Consider the following 23,263-nt stretch of genomic DNA (forward strand, 5'->3'; position numbering starts at 1 on the left):
AACGTTTTGGAGTCATAGTGACCGGACTTGATCATGTAGATAATCAACTATTTGTATCGTTCCTGACGCAAGACGTCCGACGAAGTTTGATCAGCTACTAGCGATAAAGACCAAGTGTCATCCAGAAAGAGCACTTGTTGCGCGCGCGCTTGAAGATGCGCACCAAGTTTAAAGACGGTCGAAGAGACCCTTGAGGTACTGTGTAAATGGCTCTCGTAGCTTTCTACGCCAGAGGCAGCACAAAAATCATGGTTTCTTAACACGGCCCAGCCTGTTTAATTTGTCCGGACTGTTTAATTGTGGTACATCCTGTTTAATTTGTCTAGAGAGGGTAGCTCTCGACGTCGTAAGGGAAAACAAGGCCTAGGAGGTGTTCTCTATAGTTTGAGAGAGAAAAAAAACAGTAATAGCACTGAAAAGCAATTATATTACACGAACACTCGCGAAGTACCGCTTGGGAGTACAGGAATTCATGGAAAAAGTGAAAAGAGAGTCTGAAGTTCACACAGATACAATAATGAGGCTCAATTCTATCTTTATTGATTACTCAGTTACCCCATTGTGATCGAAAGTCATGTCATGTCGAATCATGGTTGTGATGAACCTTGCAATGCAGATATACTGCACTCCGTCCTTCTTTTATAATATCACTGGTTCGTACCTGCATTTTGACTTCGGGAGCTTGAAAGTACTGCTTATTATATTGCGTCATGTGAAAACTGTTCTATGCAAAATGAATTGCCGTACCCATGCTTACCAACGGTATGACATCATGCTTTTAGATATACGGCTGTAAGAGAATTGCGCCAGCTATTGGTGTGCAGAGTGAAAATGGTGACGACGTTCGTAGTGCCTGCCAAAGGAGGAATCTACATTGTACATATACAGGGTGTTTCACGTCACTTGGGCCAAACATTAAAAATTGGAAAATTCTACGCAGCTGGACAGAACCAAGGTAATGTTTGCCGTCACTTAAAGATACTCAGAATATTTTTTTTGCATTCCGTCTAATTAGATATTTAGGCTTAATAAATAATGAACTTCTCAATTATTATTATTAGATGAAAAGTGTAACTGAGAAAATTCTAGTGCAACACGAAAAGCTCCCGATGCAGATTTATGTTGCGCAATACTTGCAACATAAACGCGTTCTTCCGAGCGTGAAAGAAGCACGCGAATACACGCAAAATCACCGCGCGACTGGCCGCTCGAGGCACTTCGCGTGTATTCACAGGCTTCTTCTTGACGTCAAGAGACTGACGTCAGGAGATTGAAATAAAACCAGGATGCAATAGTTTTACGGTGTATGGGCCCCAGGTCTACAACACCCGGTACAGTACGCTCGCTTGCGGCAGTACTTAAAAAAATGTTTTTTTTTTGTTATACCTTAAAAGAAGATATGCTCGTGACCGGCTACTCTTAATAAGGCCAAGTTCTAAAGCTTTCTGCACCTTTACACGTAAACACAAGCTTGATTTCAGACCCTCCTTTGGTCTCTGCCTGCTTTCTACTTCTCCTCCAGTTCACCATTGATTCGTTGCTTGCTTAGTTGAGTAAACCTTTTTTCCAGTTTTTCCTCTGGTTTCTGTTTTTATTTAGTTATTGCTGTGAGTCATCAGGCGGCAGGCCCATCCGCGAGAAATTTAACAGTGCTGGCAGCGGCATGATAAGCAACCAGCTTGCCGTGCTGACAGCATTCCCGTCTCGTACTCACATTCAAAATGCCTAAGACGTACAAGTTAATCTATTTTCACTGGTGGACTATTTCGGCATATATGAAACCTCTCTCCTCATTTTTTTTGTTAGCATCTTATACATAGTAGAGCGGCGAGCAATAGGAAAGACGATTTCACTCCGTTCATGTGGTCAATTTTTGTACAGTTCTTCATTTATCGCGGAACATATACTTTCACTCCGCGGTGCTATAGTTATATCTGTATAATTCTATTTACTAGTAAGACTCCACCACAATACTGTCCGTGTAGCTGCTGACGGAGTCGTTATTGTTTTACGATAAGCCGCTTTCACTGTCGTAATGTTCTGAGACCTGAGAACATTCGATTTTTTGAACCAATTGGGTTTGATTGTTCCTACGTCCGTGAAACCTTGAGTAGCGTATCGAAATAAACAACGCCGTAATTTTTCCTCCATCCAGTATCCCCATGAAAAGCACAGCTGTCCTGGTTTGTGAGTGCCTGCGCGTTCTCTAACTGATGTCTTTTTCTCAGCGCAGCAACTTAGCATTGACGGCTGAGCCTCAAGGGAGTGAAGTGCTAGGAGAACGGGAGCTGAATATTGAGTGAGTAGGTGCCCGTCGATTTGGGCACACTCCATGGTATTAACGGTCAATCACGTGGCTACATATCTCTAAAAGCAAGTACGATGCATACCTGAAGCTGCTTCTTCCCTCTCTCTCCTTTCTTTTCATCCCTTTAAACCCCTTCCCCCGTGTAGGGTAGCAAACTGGACGTGCGTCTGTTTAACCTCCCTGCCCTTCCTTTCTTCTTTTTCCTCCTTCTCCTCCCTTGAACCACACTAACGCAGCGACGAAATATTAAAGAAATATGGAAGTTGGGGCTCTTTGAAAAGTAAATATGACGTGAACATAATAATTGCGAAATGTGATACATAAGAAAATGCTTTCTTTTTTAGTATCGCCAAGTTTTGAGGCCTTTGCTAGAGGGAACCGGTGGCGTGCGCACATATGAGCTCTGAAGACGCACGTGCTTTAGGATCCCCGACGTCATAGGGCAAGAAACAAGCGCCAATGTTTGTCTACCACCTTCTCCTCTACATTCAGGCGCTGGTATTAGCAAGCCTTGCAACTTTTTGGGTAAGCTAATCGATCATGCTCCCTGTCTATATTACGCATCGGCGCAGTAGCGTGAGATGACACCACGATGTCGCCTACCTCATCTGCGTAGTGATTTTATTTCGCACTAGTAGCAGCACAATATTCCCGGCAACGCGAACTTAAGCAAACAGCTGTGTTTTGCAAGTCAAACACTCCCGACCCCCGTCAAAATCACTCTTCAACGCGCAAATAGCTAGAAAAAGATATGTTGATGACGTGAAAATAATGGAAATTGAGTAAGAGCAGAAAAATATATATATATGACAGAACAAGTCGCGGCGCAACAATATAGAGTTACATATTTGAACACGATATGGCGCTGTATGTGGTATATGTCGTATAGTACACGTATTCTATTGCCTTATTGCCACAGGGGAAGTTCTTGTTGGAAGCCTCGCTAAAATTAGGTACAGCCAGAGATGTGTGACACCTGTCCATTATATTAATTCGTCGTGATGGCGTAGCGGATATGACGTTGGCTCCTACGCACGAGGTCCTTGGGTCAAATCCCTGCTGTGGCAGCAGCCCTTCGAAATGCAAGAAATGCAAGAACGTCCGTGTACCGTGCATTGGATGCACTTTAAAGAACTCTAAGTGGTCAAAATTGATCCGGAGTCCTTCACCATGGCGTGACTCATAATCTGATTGCGGTTTTGGCAGGTAAGACCAAATTCGCCAATCATCGACACGCATTCGGCTATAGTGGCTCTCTTCTGCTTCTCTAATGGAGCGAAGTGCTATCTGAGGGGTTAAGAAAAGCAACCTTGAAAAGCCTCAGTCCTTGCTTAAGGTAAATTTTATATATAGTCTGCATTTCTATAATCCATTAGGGCAATCTTATTTTTGATGACGTTGTTGTGAATCACTTTAAAATTTCCTCATGTTCTTTAAGCTAACATCCGTTTTCACATCTCTGCTAAGGCACTTTATCCATAAACTGATGTATATCCGCCACTGAAAATTATTGTTCTGCGCGTCGTTTTGAAGTCATGACTAGACTTCTACCAGCAACCTTTTGTGTTTACTTAACTTAGAACCCACGTCCGAACCCATTTCAGTGGTTTTTGGGTGTTAGTCTCTTTCGCGGGGTCATTGTCATGTCCTACATGACACGCATGTCATGACATTTATGTCATGACCTATCACTTGGGACCTATCACATATGTTCGTCATACACTCCTGTCATAATATGCCAATTTTGGTACCTACCAAGGTAATGAAACGACCATGAGAGCAGCAAGACGTAGGCGGCTGTTTCATGACCTACATGACACGCATGTCATGACATTCATGTCATGACATATCATTACGTTCGTCATACACTCTTGTCATAGTATGCCAATTTTGGTGCAGACCAAGTTAACGAAACGACCATGAGAGCACAAAGACCTAGGCGGCTAGGTGATAGATAGATACTGTCAAAGTAGCAAATGTTCGCCAAGAAATGCTTCGCATTTAATACACCATACACTCGTAATCAGGATTAACAGTTCGTATTAGTAAACACAAGGCGCCATGCTGTAGCTTTGCTTCACTGGACACTTTTACGCATGTAAGGTAGACTCATTTTGAACTAAAAATGTAGTAAAATGCACGGAATTGATAAATTTGCCGTGAAGCTTATGACGAAAGAAATTTGAGAGTAGGGCTAATAATGCACACACATCATTTTTTAATTTACTCATTAGAAGTGTCCAAACGTTTGACATGGAAACGCCTTCACGCTTGTTTCCATGGGCAACCATGTAGTATACGGACGCCTAAGTGTTGAAGTGACACTGGCATGGACTTTGACAGGAGTGGCAGCGATGGCGCTGGAAATATGGCGAAGGAGCACAGACGACGACTAATGTTGAACATCTTTATTTACATCGTAGTGAACGAACGTGCTCTGAGCAAAAATATTGCAACCATTTATTCATAATTTTGTCTCCCGTGTTTTTAGGTAGCATTTTATTCCAGTTCAGTGAATGCGCTCTGAAACGGACTTGCTCCCACCTCTTCACAACGGATTCCGCAAATGCAATAAATAGAATGTGTCTGTTCGCACGGCTCTCAATACTTTATTTCACCGAGTTGCAGCTTGCAGGCTATTCGCCTCATATAGGCGTAGAAATGGTATTGCCACGCCCAAGGTGCTACTCAATGCCTTGATTGATTCATTGAGTTCGTTAAACCGATAAAATGAACGCGTACAAACGGAGTTCAGAAGAACACAATTTAACGCAAATCAATGAAGAGCGCTTAGCAACTCCTGCGCCAAGTCCCATCCCGTTTGCTGATTGGCATTGTCGACGCGGTAGTATGTTTTGCTCAAACAATTTTGGACTCAGGGGAAGCTATCGTATGAAAGAGCACAGAGTTTCTTCATCATAAGACCTAGTCCTGAGAAGTCGCTTTTCATTGTTCCGGCATCCTAGCTACGAAAACGAAAAATTTGCTTCATATAATAAATGCCACATTAGTCTCGTACGTTTGTATATTATTAAGACTCGTATAAGGACGTGTAACACGGTGGAGAGGCGCTATCTGCTCTGAGGTGGATTTGCTTAGCCGATGGCCAAGGGTGACGTGGACAAGTGGGTGGTGCAAGAGAGTTCATTGCTCCCGAGCCCCCGAACGCTTGTAGAAGCCCTCGAAGCCATTCCTGTCGATCTCGTCAAAGTTGCGCTTGTAGAAGCCATCGAAGCCACTCCTATCAATCTCGTCAAAGTTTCGTTTGTAGAAGCCCGGCCAGCCAGCGTGATCGATCTCGTCGAAGTCTCCGTGTCCATAGCCCCGCTTTTGTAAGCCCCCTTGGTCGCCTCCGAACGTCAACCCGCTTAGGGAGTCGAACCTGCACATAAGACGTAAATGGAACTAGTAAATCGCCTAAAGTATTGCTGAGTTGTCACATGTCAGAGTCTAACTGGGGAGTTGCATGTTGTTTCGGTTCCCTCAAACATTGTCACGGATTTGTCCATAAAATTTTGCAATGAAACATTTTCCCCAATTTCAAAATGTATAAAGACGGGTTGCAATAATGTGGGCTCAGTGAAACAACACAATGGCGCAAACTAAACCGAAAATTAGTTTCGTGCATCAGGACCAAGCAGCAGAGAATTGATACCACTGCCGTTATCACGCACACTGTGCGTAAACCTTATGGGCTTGCCAAACAGTTCCACTATCTTGGCGTTAGTTTAGGCGTGATTTAAGCAAATGGTCAATCGCATGTACATAAAGGAGGCACTTCCGCATCACAAAAATGTTGAGCTTCCTCTATAGTACAATGGCCGAATTCCCAAAGCCTTTTGTTCATAAGTGCATTTTGCCATTGACCGTCTTCGCTAATAATGTGTCCAGCATGAGGATCAGTTTGGATTCGCCCTTTCAAAACAATGCTACCGTAAAAGCTTTTTCGTGAATACGGGCTGACACCATCAACTCTAAAAGAAAGTGCCGGAGCAGGATAAATATATACACTGACACCTCGTTATAGCAAAGTTGAAGGGTAGCCATAATTATTTCGTTATACTCATTATTTAGTTATATCAATTACAAAGTTTATGGCAATTTGTGACAGTTTATGGTTACTCCGGCGCCGTATCTTGAAAGCGATCTGCGACGTGCGCCCGCGCGGCGTTGTACTCTGGCATCAACTGCGTACTGCACCACCGCGCGCGACGAGCGCGGGCTGTATCTTGAAAGCGATCTGCGTTGGGGGCAGAGTCTAGGCAGTGCAGGTGCTCGTAGCTTTGTGCGTGCCGTGTGTTCTCTGCGATCAGTTTGCGTTGAAGCGATAGACAGCACGAAGGTCACTTCGCTCGCTGCTGCTGCGGCGCTGCGCCGCTTGACCGCTTCTCACTGTCGTCACGTGGCCCACCCGCTCGCCCGCACGAGCCGCTCGTTTCGCGCCGCTGGTTGAGCGAGGAGGGTGGCTCGCTCGGCCGCAGGTGGCGTGGATGCGCATGGCCCTGAGGTCGACGCGGGAGTTGTAAAACAGCCGCGGCGAACGAGTTTCGAACCAAGCGGAAAACTTCACGCACCGTGGTCGTTTTTTTTTTTTGGGGGGGGGGGGGGGGGGGGAGACTAATATAGTTCGTTATACTCATTGACAAGTCAATTTCACATCGTTACAACGATGTTTTAAATGCATGGTTCTCTAAGGAGATTTCAAGGGGAACTTCCTTTACTTCACTATATCCATTATTTCGTTATATCCCGTTACGTTATAGCGAGGTTTGTGAAAATTAGTTCTTGAATTTTAGCAGCTCCACTTCACTTGCACCATCAGCCTGTAGCACTGCTGCACAAAACGGCAGTGTTGATAGGGGAGAGAGTTTTGAGGGCACAGGGAATGCGGCACCTACCAAAAATCTTCCGCCACTGAAGTACATCTAACTTAGTAACGTGGGGCTTATTGGTGTTGTGTCATTGTGTGTGTAATTCTAACGCACGTCAAAGCAGAGAAGTCAGACATTAAAAGCATCGGAAGGGCGTTCCCGTGGGGTTCTTGCCTTTTCGCCGCCGAGCCAAACGGTAAAACCGCGGCCGAACGAATGTACTCGCCGCCACCAATCTTGTCCAGTCCACGCCTGGCATCCGGGGCGGGTGGAGATGGTCCTCGCAGAGCGTACGGCAGCGCCAACGAGCGGAGCAGCGCGCCGTCATCGGCCGAACGCAGCAGCTCGCCGCCGCTGATCTTGTCCAGGCGTCGGCGGCCGTCGAGACCACGGACGTACTCGCCGCCGTTCAACCTGTCCAGCGTCCGCGTCTCCTTGGCCGACGACGAGGAGGAGGAGGCGTGGACACCGCGTTGCTCGTCACCGCGCACCTCCTGCAGGGAAGCGAGCGCTACGGGTTATATTTCGTTGCCAATAATATGTCATTTGTATAATGCACGGACACCAGCGAAATGAATTTTCCGCAGCTAACTGGCGCATTTCCAGCGCTTCGGAAAAAGCAGAAAAAAATCAGAGATTAAGAAAGAGCAGGACAGGAAGGACGCTGGTCTTCAACTGAAGTCTAGCGTCCTCCCTGTCTCGTTCTCTTTAATTCTACAATTCTTTTTTCTGTTTCTTCCGAAGCACTCGGAATGCATCACTTATCAGAAATCCAACTAGCCCAGCTATCTGCCATAAGCTTGATCTTGCCTTCAAAGTCACCGTCATTTGGTGCCCCAACCGTGTTTTAATAGATAATTCAAACATTTGGAATGCATAGTTGCTTTCTCTTAGTGTCCCCACTTTATCATATCATAGCATATCATAGAGAGAGAGAGCTATAGCTGTGTGTGTGTTTCTCAAAGAAAGAGAAGAGTCTTGTAAGGTAGGAATCTCTGCATGCTTCTCTGTACAATTCGCCTCTAAGTGTGTTTGGAAGCACTTTCTTTCCACAGTAAAATATAATATTTCATGTGCTAATTTATATTTTATATTTTTCTGTTTGTCTTTAGAACTCGGATTTCTGCATTTATTTGCAAGGTTAAAGGCGCTTCGTAAATTACAAAATGTCCCAATAGGTGTTTGTTGTTGGCTTTGTCAAAAGGGCCCAGATGATTCTCAACTTAACTGTTAATACATTTTTGTACAGACTGCTTCTGTTCGCCCAGGAAATCAAAATAAAATGAAAATAAATACCAACACATTTTTTTATGGAGGGACACGAAGTCTGGGGCACTGGCAAAAGGTGCAACCTGATGCGAGTGAATAAATATGCGTAGCACTGACGGTCGTGTCCCGTTCTCAAAGCATCCAAGATATCGCAAAAAGTCTGCAGCAAAAAAACCGACACTCCTCAACTTTTTGCGCGGCGTTATTTCCGATATTGCCATACATCGCCCTTCCTTATACCGAGCTACGCGTGCGCGCTTGTGGCGCTTTTCCCACGGGCATACAAGCATCTCGGCCGACGCCCTCGCTACTCATGCACAAGGGGTTGCCGTACGACAGGTCAAAGAATAAGTCAAAGCAAGAACTTGCACACAAAAATGAGCATCAAAATCATCCCCGTGCTCTTCCTTTCTGCAGGAATATAGCACGTCATCTCTGCTACAAGACGACAGAACACCGGCTGGACGCTCTTTAGACTCGCGCGTTCAAGTGTCAATGCACTGGGTGTGCGCTTTTTTATTACAAATATCGTTCTAAACTCGAATAAGCCTTCCAGAAATAAAAGCATACTTTGTACACCATCTGCCCCATCAGCGCCGGCTCACCGCAACCGTCGGTCGTGTCTGGAGCTTGTAATATCTTTGTCCTTAAGACACACCGTCTGCTTTTCTAAGCACGCGGTGTGTCTGTGCTTAGAAAAGCCAACAGTCACACCCGTATGCGCCTGCTGGCTGACGTATTTGTCTGTACGTGATACACTATAGCGTGACCCCTTAGGTAGCCACGCGATTTTTTCTTATTGTGTGCTGGGAAATGGAGCGACGTGTGTGGCGATGCTATCCATCTTTTCCTGAAGTTCCAGCATATAGGAAACCGAAATAATGGCTGTTGGGATGGCACAGATGAATCGATCGGGCGACACGGGTGCCTGCTGATAGGGGATTGTGGTTTCACAGATATATATATATATATATTTGCTCCCCGAAGTGCATCACCGAGTGCAAGAAATAAAAAGGCAAGCACAGTTTCTCGTTTAGTGCACTTTGAGAATACTGGATTCCGAAGAGGAGAAACACAAAGTCCCTCGAACTTTCTCAGTGCTGAATGTGCGTTCGTATGGTGTAACTTCAGAGAGTGCAGACTTCGTGCTTGGGGGCAGCGCTGTGCGCCAAGAAATGTTGGGGCTTTCAGCCGGACACCTCCATAGATGTTCATATTTTCACGCGCGAGGCTGTCGACGAGTGGCCGGGAGTGGCATCAGGAACGGTCGATTGTGCACCGAGTCGTACTCGTCGGTGGTCCACTGAGCGCCATTGTGTTGCCTGGACCCACTGTTCATCGTCAGAATAATACTCGCAACACGACAGTGGGGGGAAAAAATGGCAATGCTGCAGATGGACGTGCATTCAGTTCGAGCTCTATGCTTCAGTGTCACGTCATTCTGTAGCTGACACAAAGAAGAGAGGACGAAAGCGCGTGTAATGACACATGCGTGAGAGGGTGCCATGCAGGTTGCCCCAACTAGAGAACAGGGGTTCACCGTAACTTCAGCGCCATCATGTGGGGAAACATGCCACTATAGAGTAACAGCCACACATAGGGGTGATCGTTTTTTTTTTGTGTTTTCTTTTGTACCAGTACTCCAATTTTAGATCGGTAACAGGCTAAGTGTTCTTTAACAGCGTGTTCAGAGGGGCTGTGTCCTGTGTCGCGCTGTTTCTGTACTTTTCTAATAAGTGTTCTTGTTTTGCATAAGCATATTGATGCGTGCATACAGTGGAAAACAGCATCCTTGGGGTCTTTCACATAAATAAACCACATTTAAAGCAAATTCTCTCTCTAATAAGCAGTTTTTACTTCAAAAGCGCGGTTCAAACGTTGTGAATGTGTTAGTCAATTGTTGAACCAATATATGTAAGCATAATCGTGCACATGCATGGAGTGTGCGTCTCACGATCCTCTTAGTCTTCGTGCCCTCAATCATCACCGTCCACGTCTATGACACACTTTCATTCCCCGGTTTTATGTCGCTTCAATTGCCTAGTGGTCTATGCCTATACAGTTTTTGTCGCTCTCGCCACGTAGTTTAAAAGGTACAGTGGCTTTTGCAAAGGTGGTATATAATTCACGCTGCCGCAGTCTAACCGAGTTTCCCCTCTGCAACAGTTCCGGATGCCATACGCAAGCGACTGCAATATCGTCTCCTTGTCTTTATTTTATCTGGTTCCTTAAGGTTCTCATCGTCTATTATCAGCAGAATAGAGACTCTAGTGATAGTTAGCCAACGCTTGCAAATTCAGTTGTTTCATTTGTGTGTTTGCGACATTTGATCCTAATTTCAAAAAATTATAGGGTCTTACGTGCCAAAACCACGATCTGATTATGAGGCACGCCGTAGTGGGGGACTCCGAAAATTTGGACCACCTGGGGTTCTTTAACGTGCACCTAAATCTAAGCACTTCAACTTTATCACCGAGGAATGCCAAGGAAGACACCTATTCCCATCTACAGGACGCCATTTGCGTCAACTTGTTTGATTGCACTCAGTATTTGCTAATACTTCCGAAGAATATCCATACACCGTGTAGCTCACAGCGCTGCGTCAAGAATTTTTCAACAAATCCCTACATGTACAAAAAAAATGCATGATAAGAAAAATGTACCAACGCCGAACAAAAACACACAGTGGTTACTGGCTATTTTAGCCCTCTAATTTATGAGTGAACCAAACACTTAGATTATGTCAGCGTGCTAGCAGCCCAACTAGAACAAATTGGACAAGCGTTTTCTACGTTACGCAATTGCGTCGCAAAGTCACGAGTAATTGTGTTATCATATTATTACTGCATTACCGCGTCTCAGTGTTGCACGCACAATGATCCTGCTAATCTGGCAAGTTTGCGTGATTGGCTCGCAGTGCATTGGTGCCCACTCTCGAAGTGCATATTCTTGTGGCTTCTGCGCGCGCAGGACTTTAGCAAAGTGGGCTTGTGTGTCAATGCCGCGCATTTCTTGCCGAAATCGTTCCACATGCCCGCTAATGCAATTTCCTGCGATCCACTTTGCTCACAGGCACCACAATGCTTGCGATTTGCAGAATGGCGCCTCCGAAAAGATTATGTGAGAGACACGGCGCACCACGCAGGCAAATTACGCCATGTCTGAGCCGTACACGGAAGCGCTTCGCAGTCGCATTTATGCTACAGAGAGCGAACACACGCACACCTGAGAGACCGTGCGTGCCCAGCGCATTCTTCGTCACTGTACTTGATGTCGAAATTGTAAGAAAGAAGCTTTCGCCATTGTGCCCACCAGTGGAAGGCTGAGGAGAAGGGTTGTTCGCGTAATGTATTACGGTGGTCCCCTGGAAACTCTTAGAACGTATCATCTACTCAACTTTAGTTAACTTCCTCGAGTCTCATGCATTTTCATACGGCTATAAAGCGTGGCATTCACTAATCATTTTCATCTGAGACGCAACTAATTTATTTTACTATAGAACTCTTAGCTGCTCTTGACCACGGGTATTTCACCGATTGCACACTTCCGGATTTTGAGAAAGTATTTCATCTTGTCTCTCACCCACTACTGAGTTTAAAATTAGGAAAATATAAACGTCGATCCTTAACGTTATTGCCTGGATTGTAAATTTTCTTTCCAGCAAAGCGCAATTTATGACAGCTAACGATTTTGATTCCCCTTCCTGTCCAGTTAGTGCGGGTGTACCGCAGGGTTGTGTCCTCGGCCCTCTTCTATTTTTAATTTATATGAACGAGCAGCCTCTTGCGATCGCCTCCACGCGCACTGGGAGACTGTGTTTTTCAGCTCTTCTCTTGAAGATCAACTTTGGGCTGTCCAGCGGGCCGAGGAAGCCGCCAGGACTCAAGAACTCCTGGACGTCACCTAGGCGGGACCTTTTTCCCGTCCCACAAACTCGCAGAACCTTTCAATAAAGTTAGCTGAATATACTGATCCGTAAAACGGTTAAAAGGGCGCTCGGCCTTCCAATCAGAACTAGCACGGAGGGGCTGTTAGCATTAGGAATTCACAACACGCTGGATGAAATTATAGAGGCTCAACGTACTGCGCAGATCTCTCGCCTGTCGGTCACCCGGGCGGGTCGGGAGATTTTGGCGCGTGCCGGAATTCATACAATACTACAGGAGGAGCGGATGACCTCTCTTGACTCCGCCATTGGACAGGTGCTCGTGGTTAAACCTATTCCTAGGAATATGCACCCACAATTTAACATCGCAAGGCGTAGGGCTAGAGCCAAGAAAATCTTGGAGCAAGTACAATTAAACTCGGGATCGTCGACCTTCACGGACGCAGCGCGCACAGATAGGAATCGTTATGTGGCCGTTGCGGTCTCTGAGCGAGGTACATTAATGTCGGCATGCTCTGTCGAAGCAGCTTCCCCGGCAATAGCTGAGCAAGTATCCATCGCACTAGGACTTTTGGACTCCACCCGCTATCACATCTATTCGGATTCACGTTCGGCGGTTAGAGCCTTTGCTTCTGGGAGGGTCTCCCCGCTTGTTGCTAGGATTCTCAGAGATAGGAACATCACTCCACACGAGATTATTTGGTTCCCGGCCCATATGGGCTCCACGATCGGCGGCATCACCAACTCCAACGAATTGGCCCACGCCCGGGCGCGAGGACTTGCCTTCCGCGCGGGGCTTCACGGCCCTGGGTCGTTGGATCGCTCCGCCCCGCCCGGGGCCAAGCCTCTGGATGGGGATGCGGCTGATCGAGGGTCGCGGGACATTCTAGCGACATTCAACGAAGTCACTTCACATTATCGCTTGGGTCGTAGGGTCTTTCCTCCACCCCATTCGCATCTCACCAGGGGACAAGAAATTACGCTCAGACTGCTACAGACAGGGGTTTACCCCTGTCCAGCTAGCGTTTCGATATATATGGATATATCTCCTGACTGCCCGGACTGTGGGTGTGTGTGTACATTTGAACACATGATGTGGGACTGCCCTCACATACCCAAGGAACTCAAGGCAAAAATGAACTCAAGAGAAGGCTTTTACTCCGCCATCAAAAGCACGGATCGTCACCGTCAGCTCCGGGCAATCCAAGGGGCCCACGATGCCGCGGCCAGGTACTCCCTGCCTGTCCCAACGTGGGAGCGGCCCGCAGGGGGGTCGGGGTAAAACCCGGCTCTCCTCCCTCGGTCTTTAATAAAGTTATTTATCTATCTATTTCAATAAAGTTATTTGACCGACCGACCGACCGACCGACCGACCGATCGATCGATCGACTGACTTGATTTGTATAATTGAATCATCTATTAGGCTGTGCACTAACAACTGCGTAATTCATCATCTAATATCTTCTGATACTCGTCTTAAAGCACTTCAGTCTGACCTTGACGCTATCACTAACTTGTGCAACGCATGACAAATGCGTCGAAATGCTCAAAAGTGTAGCGAGAATCCCAAGGAAATCAGCCACCGGCAACCCTCCTCTTTGTAAAATTGATCGGTCTGTGCTAGACGAAGTATCCATTTATAGGTATCTTAAAGTTCAAATAACTGCTAAATAGTCTTTGCAAAATCATGTGAACTGCGCTTCTAACTTTCTAACTGCAGGTTAGGTTAATTATGGGGAAACGTTTTAAGGGCACAGTCGTCTCCTAAATTTACATCATATGAGATATTGTAAAGTCTAAGTTTGAATATTTATGTGCTTTTCGGATCCTTGTCAAGAATTTCTTCATATTCAACTAGAATAGGTACGAAACTGTGGTACCCATTTTATTTTGTCAAAATATTCCAGCTTTACCAGTGGATCATTGATGAAACTCACTTTCCAGCTTTCGAAGCTCTCTTTGCGCCGGAAAATGCCCCGTTTCATCGATGTTCCACAAGTTCTTTTTTTTTTCAGATTCTTCATCTGAAAAATGAATATCTTGGTGAGTCTGCTTATGTTCCGTGTCGCCATAAAGTCGGCCATAAAGTCGGCGTCCCTTCTTGTCACACTAACTTGTTTTCCGACCATTTCTTCCCGAAGCCATGGCTAAAGAACTGAATCACTTGCCTATCTGCGTCTTCACATTCTGAACGCCTCCGAATTTTTATCTGTCGTCACTGTAGTGCACAGGAGCAGGCGTGGTTCGAAACCACGCTAATCCCGCACTTCGCAGCATTGGGATGCCCGGTAAGCTTACGCGAATTTTTGAGGGTCCCCGGCGGCTGCCTGGGCCCCATCATCTACTTGCGATCGGACAGCGTTTGAAGACCACATGCAACTCGAAATACAAAAATAAGAGCGTTCCGGTGATGTAATACAAGAATGCAAACAAACAGAGGAAAAAAAATCGTTGTCGGAATGACGACCTTATGCCCGGCACCCGCGTCTTTCCCTCATGAATAAGCTTCTCGCTTTGGCTAGACCGTTACGCGGAACAATTTCCTTGGATCAGTGGTGTAGTATGCACTGCGCGTCTCCTTACCGGTCGTTTGGGAGTAGGACTGACCTTATAGCGCTTTGCTATCGCGCCCTCAATTCTCCCGATGACCTCTCACGCTCTTTCTGATTCTCCTCGCCTGCATTTCCTGCCGTTAGCTCGGTGAATTCCATCCACACAGCCCATAGACTTCACGCTTCTTCTCGTTTACATATACCAACGGTGCCGCTATAGATGGAGTGACTACCATTGTCGTCTTCTAATACGGCTGGTATTATTGGCCACTAAAGGATGCAGGCCTGGGCGAACATGGGATGCCAGCGTCGACCGTTATGACGGAATGAATTGGCCGACGTCTCTATAGCATTTCCTGTGAGCTAGTTTGAAAATAGATGAGATGGAATATTTTAATCAGCTGAGGAAGTTGCTGAATTGAAGAAGTTGCTGCGTGATTTCCCTGGTGCTATTTTGCTACATAAAAAAACTGCGCACTAACACCCATTTATACTTCTGTAGAACGGGACGTGACACGAGTACAAGATCGTTATTGGTGATTGCTATTGTCATCTCTCTTAGGATAAACTCAGAGCTGTTATCAGTTCGATGACGAGCACATGGGTGGCATACTTGCGGGAATTGTGTCCCAGTATGTAAGTGTAGCTAGGGTTTACGATATTCAGAAAAAGTTCACGGAACATCGTGAAAATATTGGCTGAAACATTATGTCATGAAAATAGATGGAAACCGCGAGAAAATTATGACAGAGTCATGTCATCAAGAGCCATGGTCAGTCGTTGCGTGCATCTAGCATGCATCTGCAGTGATAAAATACCACTAGTCCCAAAACTATGAAAGTAGCTCTGTCCAATTTTCTTACAGGTATTAAAAAATTCTAACCTTAAAACGCCATTGACCCTACCTGTGTTTGTGTTAGCCAATATGATCATGGCAGTTGGATAGCAATTGGTAACAAACTTACGCACCAGTGAGAACTGACCCTAGAAGTGGAGCTGCTGTTGCCAAGCAGACAATTATCCTAAACTGATAATTATCCTGCAATCCTTCTTTAAACAAAGCATGAGCAAACAGGGCAAGGAACGGGAAGCCGAATCGCTTCCTCTAAGCGGCTATTCAGAGCCTTACACGATATCGCCAGAAACAAAAATCTACACAACAATTTAATATAAACGACAGTGTTTGTTGTGGTCTTGTTTTCGTCACGACTTCGTTTCGATGCGCAAAGCCAGGTATGAATATCGAACTTACGCGCATCTATTCCCGAGGACCACCTAAAATATAACAGAAGACACTCGCAAACGACATAGGTGCATCGGCGAAACTTTGGAAAAGCGACCGCTTTCAGCGCAATATGAAACTTGCGTGACGAGGCGTCAGTTATGATGACTCTACAAATGGACTCTAAGTGCTTGCCAGACGTGCACTCCTGGCACGTTGTGCAGCCTCGGTGCAGACCCTGCGAGCTACTTTTTCGGCAGTCCAACTTCACCTCAACCTAACGTACCTTCTCCTGATTTCCTCTACGCACGTTTCTCCTGAGCACACAAGCACATGAGTTTGAGCGCTGCCTTTGTTACGCGGCTGCCTTGCCCATTATGACTTGGTGACTTGTTGACACCACGCGAGAGCAAACAGAAGCGGCAAGCAGGAAGCTATATCACGACTGGTCGCGTAACCGTTCCATTTGCTTCACGCTCCTAGCGAGTACACCATACGTGTTGGCATGTTTGGTGTTTCTGGCCGTGACCAACACTCCTCCACTTTGACTTTCCAAGTTCGAGCGTTTAATTTTCGCAGAAACGTGGCAATGACTGAATCCAACACGAGGTCAAACCAATATGGTCAGCAGTAACTTGGAAAACAGTTTGACTGAAGTTGGGTAATGACAACGGAAGCAGGAAAATAGACGAATTTTTCGAAGCTTCTTGAAGCCAATACTTACGCGTGACAGGAAGGAACTAAATTACATTTTGCAAGACGGTGGTACTTATTACAAGTAATAATGCTGTCAGAAACACGCGTGTGAAAAAAAAACGTTTTACATTTAACTAGTCCGAGAAATGTAGTCTGTACGAACTCTCTAAAACTAAGAGCACTTACTATAATTAACAAAGTTGCCTTTTAAAGTGCTATCAAGGCAATCGCCTGCATGATATTGATCGGCAAGTGCTTCGGTAAGGGTCATGGTTTCTGAAAAAAAAATATCAGAAATTCCACGCCTTGGTACGACAGACGCATTAATATGCATATAAAAGGGTTGTTGTTGCATTGAAGGAGTCGCGCGAGTATGTAATACCTGAAGACAGGAAAGTAATGGTTGAAGATGAAATGTACAATGGTTTGTTCATTTACGAATTTTTCACAAAACATATTCGCTGTCACTTTATCGTGGCAGCAAGCCCATACTGCTGTTTCTTTGCATAGAGCAATAAAGCTATTATAAGAGAGGAGCGTTCTTCAAAAAGATAGGTGTTGATATCCATGCAGTCAAGAGGTTTTTCTTAAACAGGACGCTCGGAAAGATGCACGCAAGAAGTGTGTCTCACATAGCACATCGCTGTGTTTCACAACATAGTGCTGGATGCTGATGATAGCATTGAACTGCATGTCATTCCCTGTAGGGTAATTAAGCGACGCTGAACATTATCTTCTATACCTTCGAGGTTTATGCAGACCCACACGTTACCACGTGTAGGGTGCTTGCACAAGCATAGTGGGAACGGCCGCATTTAAATACAGACGAATCGAAACGCCAATGGGTACATTGACGGTAAAAGCACCAGGGTAACGCACTTCATCGCCACTGTATACGCACCAAGAGACCCGTACGAGATGTACGCAACAGCGCGTGTATGTAGAATATGGAAATGCGTCTGAGGAAGTCGGTTTCACTGCGCTAGGTGAATACTGGGACATTTTTCGAGCTGTCGGCTCCTTTCGATTATTTGCAGACTGAGATTTCGAGCTACGAATCTCAGTGGCACTTACCCTAACTTTGTGATTCGTGTGTTATTTTTTTGCCTATTCGAGGGCAGATTCAGCCTAGCAGGACGAACTGCTTGTATGATTTTGCCCCTACCGCTTTGTAGGCAATGTTTTTGCCGATATAGTTTTTCTCTTCCCCTTCGTAGACTCCACTCCGACTTGTTACCTGCATGAGCCAAGAAACAAGAGATTTGGGTATTTTCTATCCACGAACACAAAAAGAAAGCCTCTCGTGGAGCAAGAAGCTTTTTATAGAAATTATTTAAATAAAAAGCATTTGTACAGTAAAAGGCCAGCCACAGGCACGCAGTTCCCCATGGGCAAGGGGGTGATGATGATTAGCGCAAGTGGCTTAGGCGTGCACGTAGGCATTCCGAGAAAAAATATTGAAGCGGCTGTAATCACAGTTCTCAGAAAAGTAAACGCCGAACGTCATGAACACGTCCGGTGGACAAGATTACCTGGTGGAAGAAAAGTTATTGGTATTCTACAAAAGCTTGCACACTGTGGAGTTTTAATATCAGCGCTTCGATAGTGCCAAAGCAAGAAGCAATTTGAGATCTGCATAACGGTAGGAGCGCAATCTGGAGCATTCGTGTCGCACCCGGAAAGTTCACTTTTTCATTTCGTGCGGGCTGTGGAAAACCTGTGTGCATAATTCGCGGTGTGTGCGCTACTATGTTACGGTTGTATTATCGCTCGAGGTTTCCTGTAATCAAGTGCGTGGGCGTGTTTTGCGTACGCGTCTTTTCCTGTTCGAAGGTCCGTGTTTTTTTTTTTTTACGTGACTGTTGGCTCGTGCGTATGATAACAAATAAACGAGCAATCTGGCGCCATTTTCAACTCTCCTACAAAGCGCGACGGTACCTCGGCGTTTAGGAACATACATATGTGGCAGCCTTACATTAAATTACAAGTGGTCTCTAGCATTCAATATATTCTCCACATAGACAGGTATGTCAGTTGCGTAAATGCAGTTTATTATGCCGTGCCTGGCACCACGGTTTCGTATTATTAAGCTGTGACAGTGACAAGCGGTGTTTATTGCAACTTCTTTATTAAAACATACGCCACGTGACGAAGCCAGTATAAATGTATGCAGAACAGAGATTCTTGCTGAAGACATTTGATTACGAATGCTCAATAGTACCACGCCGTGCACGCGAGCAGGGGTGGTATTCTGTAAGAGTCCGCCTAGCGGACTGTCCATTTCGACTGTCCGCGATTGGCTCCAGCTGCACGAGCGAGAAGGAGACTGGCTGGCTCCTTCTCGCTCGTGCAGCTGGAGCCAATCGCGACCGCCGAAGTGGACAGTCCACTAGGTGGACTCTTACAGAATACCCCTCCAGAAGTGCTAGGTGTAAAGACACCGTTTCTCCCAGGTTCCTGGCGAAACACTGTTCCCGAAACAAACTGTTCCTGGAGCAGATAGCTTCTTTAGTGGTGTGCAAATATTCAAAATGATGGAAAGGTCGGTTAGGCGGCACATCATTATACGGTTTGTATAGGCCTGGTAAGACGAAACATCGCCATAGTGTCATGAGCGTTGTCTACAAATGCTTCTTGCATGGAAGAATTATTGTATCGACGAGAACATAATTCCGAATAATTTATTCATCTTTAGGGCCGATGAAGGGACAATTGAGAAGAAGGAACGACATTCTCTTGAGGGTAATTCAAGATTTATGTGAGGGTGCTGCTACACGATGGGAACATTCAGAATTGCGAGGAGACGTTTTGTGTACAGGTGCTTGGCATCGCGCTGCCTCTTTAAATCAAATATCCTGGTACCATTGCGGTACTAAAGGCACAAGGTACTCCAACCTCAGATTCGGCCAGTTCAAGCCCCATTGCGAAGTGGCTGACTTTGCTGGATATGTAATTTGTTTTATGAGACCTAAACACATCTAAAGATGTAAACACTATCATGCCACACAGCTGACCTCTTTCTACTGTGTTTTATCACTTTATGCTACGTTACATTATTCAAATCAGTTTATTATAATATACGTTGAAGATAGCATTTAATTTTTAACAGTAGCCCTCGCTAATAGTTATTATTTGACGGCGTCTGCGCGTCCAAGTTGATCGACACTAACAACTCCTTGTGACCGGAGCAGTACGTCGGTGCGTACATTACTTCGTGCACTGTGCGTGTCATGTTCTCGTACACCAAGTCGATTCCAGTTCCTCGCAAAGCGGTGATTGCATCTGTTGAATAGGCGAGTCTTAAGTTGAGATCGGCATGAATCGTGCCGACGAACGTTCGCATTGAACGTGCATCGAGATTGAAGCCTCCTATGCCGAGCGTTAATGAGCCGCAGCGTAGAGCCGAAGTTAAATTCCTGTACATGAACGCTGCTGCGTCCCTGTAATAGGGAGCCTACATGCAAGCACTCGCTTATATGCAGGCTTCGTACCATGTAAAAGAATGTTGCGCCATGTAGTGAATTGCCCGCCAGACAGAGCCCAACCACGTCCACAGCCTCGAAGATATACATCACTGTCGCTTGTTGCTACGGTGGCGCAATGCAACGGCGGCGCAGTCGTTAGCACGCTTGGCTACGGAGCGGTATCAGTGGCGATGGGTATAGAGGATCGAATCCTCACCGTGGCCGCATTTTTATTATTGAGATGAAGACGACGTAAATTGTGTGCCGTCCTTCTGCTAATGAGCAAAGTAATGCCCTCGCATTAAATAAAAATTATTCACTCCGTATTGCACACCCTCGTGATAACAGTTATTATGAGCAAAGCAAACTTAGTTGGCATAACAAAGTTTCTCGAAATCAGCGCTCAGGTAAGTTTTGGAATCAAAGTTAGCCTCAGGTGCACACTTTGCATTTTTGACGCGGAATATGTTTCCCGGCAGTAAACTCAAGTTCCCGAGCCGCTTGCGACCAACATCGGAAAGTTATGTGATTCTCTTGGCTATCGTGATAGGCAGTTTGGCGAGCATTGCTGTTGTGGAAAGCACGTAGACACTCGAGTAAACGTTACCATTTCGAAGAAGGTTAGTAGAAAGCACAGCTGCGTCCCTTTTCTCCTGTTAGGGCAGCAAGCTGCGCGCTAGGAAGCCAATCTTCCTACCGAATAAATAGAGATAAGAAAACAGCTATCTTATGATGGGCCAAACCGCCTCAAGCATGATTTCCTGCATTTGATTTTAGTTACCTTTATCATGGAAGAAACAAAGATGTAAATATTTTTGTCCGCCTTTGTTGACGCTTGCATACTTCGCACCAATAAAACAAGAATAATATAAGTTTAATTAAGGAACCGAAGTGAAATCTGGGCTTATAGATGGCATATATTTGCAGTTTAACATTACTTCAGTGTGATATTCACTCTTCTTGTGGAAGAAGAATCACACTGTTACATTTCTTCGTTAGCAAAATTACAACCGTTTTGGCCATGTCATCTGATTTTCGTCTCTGAGCTTGAGCATATAGAACAACTCTCGTCTACGAATGTTCAGGCAAGGCGCATAAAGATACACATTAGGGGGTTTTACGTGCCAAAACCACGATCTGATTATGAGGCACGCCGTAGTGGAGGACTCCGGAAATTTGGACCACCTGGGGTTCTTTAACGTGCACCTAAATCTAAGTACACGGGTGTTTTCGCATTTCGCCCCCATCGAAATGCGGCCGCCGTGGCCGGGAATCGATCCCGTGACCTCGTGCTCAGCAGCCCAACACCATAGCCACTGAGCAACCACGGCGGGTACGCGCATAAAGATAGAGCACATGTTGGAGGTAGCGAAGACACAAAGCACTCGTCGTATTGCAGAGGATGGTCTCGAGAACGGGCCGATCTGTGCCATGGTGACATGTGTACGCAAATACTTTAAAGAGGGTTTAGATTCATGCAGAGCTGCATTTCCATGCTCACGGCTTCATCCCGCCATGACTTTTTATTCCATGGAGTTTTTTGTGGCGTCATAATTTTTTAAGTTTTTGGCTCTGGAAACATGGTTACGCCTAAGACTTCCATTGTTGATCACGTTTAGTTTAATATTTTCGCATTAATTCCTCTTGCGCTCTTTTTATTTTGATTTCACGCTCAGTTCCGCCTGGGTTCACCTGCGCCATCATTCTCTTTTCATTTCATGAAGCAATGTTCAGAACTTTATTTAGTAGCTGCCTGCTAGTAATAGGGCAATGTGTAAGTTTTTTTACGATTGCGTGGCGGCGTTGTGTGAGGTGGTTCTTTCCGTACAGGAAATCCGTTGTGCCGACTTTCACCATTAAATAGACTTACACACATCTCGTCAAGTATGAGTGGATGATACCTATAGAAGTTGACCAGTGGAGAATAGAATTTTAATTAGTAGTATTACGCTGATTCTGCGTCTACGTGTGTTAGCGGTGCTCGCCTTTTCGCGTTGTTTATTCCGCAGCACGTCAGAGTAACTTGCCTGCACAAAAGTACTCCAGTTCATATATTAGATTCAAGTACTAGGGTTTTTATATTTCCGAGCACAAGGTTTATATACTGTCATGTCGGAAGGTATCTTCGCGGAGAAAAGTTCAAAAGACAACGATCACGGATGGCGCAAGTAACATGGCATGTTTTATCATCAAAATCAGCACTTTCTTACGATCAATATTTCAACTTTTTGTTTATATGTTGAATTGCTGAAGTACTCTTGCGGCCAATGAAAAGTGAAAATAGCAACAACTGAAACCAAAGCGCGCTAACAGAGGAGGAGAACTGACTATACTTAATCCACCGTGCAGACTGAAATATTCGACTTCCTTGTCCACGCCTAGGATACATATCAGATGAAATAACATGAAAAATGAATAGCTATCGTACAGTCATTCAGCATCCATGACCACTTAACCTATTCACGAGTACTTTTCTTTCGCTTAAACGCAGTACGCCACAAGTTTGGTGCACAGCTAGGTACACCTTGGTTTGGCATTCACCCTGATATACACGCAGCTCATCGAAAGTGAGAGTCATCTGGACTACTACAGCCGCCATGTACCAGAGGACGGCATTACATATATTTTGTCTGGCCCTAAGTGCCCTGAAGAAAATCGGATTTTATCGCCTTTTCTGGCAGGCCTCTGCCCCAGACAATTGCTAAAGGACTTCATCCTAAGGCTCCTTCTCCCTACCCGAGATGTGCAGTCATAGCAGTACTTTTCATGCCACCTTTTGGAAAGGCACGCCACTCGACTCCAGGAATGGTATTTCCAATAACTTGTTACGCTAAAGTTGCTCGTAAGCGAACATTCTAGCCAATCGTGTTGCTGGGCATATCATTAGCGAATGCGGTCAACCAATGGTGAAGAGCAATTACAAAAGAAAGACTTTGGGAACATGATCCAATGTTTTCGCAGGGCAACTGTGTTGACTAAGAACATCATCGCATGA

General features: G+C 45.5%; 1 protein-coding gene across 1 annotated transcript in view; it reads right to left on the reverse strand.

Annotated features, from left to right (window-relative positions):
- Positions 1-4,707: 4,707 nt before the first annotated feature.
- Positions 4,708-23,263, reverse strand: part of LOC119445959 (uncharacterized) — a 76,751-nt gene continuing 58,195 nt past the window's right edge. The window contains exons 2-3 of the mRNA XM_037710261.2: positions 7,354-7,673; positions 4,708-5,690 (exon numbers count right to left, since the gene is read on the reverse strand). Coding sequence (XP_037566189.1) covers positions 5,453-5,690; positions 7,354-7,673 — 558 coding nt within the window. The 3' untranslated portion in view covers positions 4,708-5,452. The remainder of the gene's footprint in view (positions 5,691-7,353; positions 7,674-23,263) is intronic.

The sequence above is a fragment of the Dermacentor silvarum genome, chromosome 3, assembly GCF_013339745.2.
Source record: "Dermacentor silvarum isolate Dsil-2018 chromosome 3, BIME_Dsil_1.4, whole genome shotgun sequence".
Lineage (NCBI taxonomy): Eukaryota > Metazoa > Arthropoda > Arachnida > Ixodida > Ixodidae > Dermacentor > Dermacentor silvarum.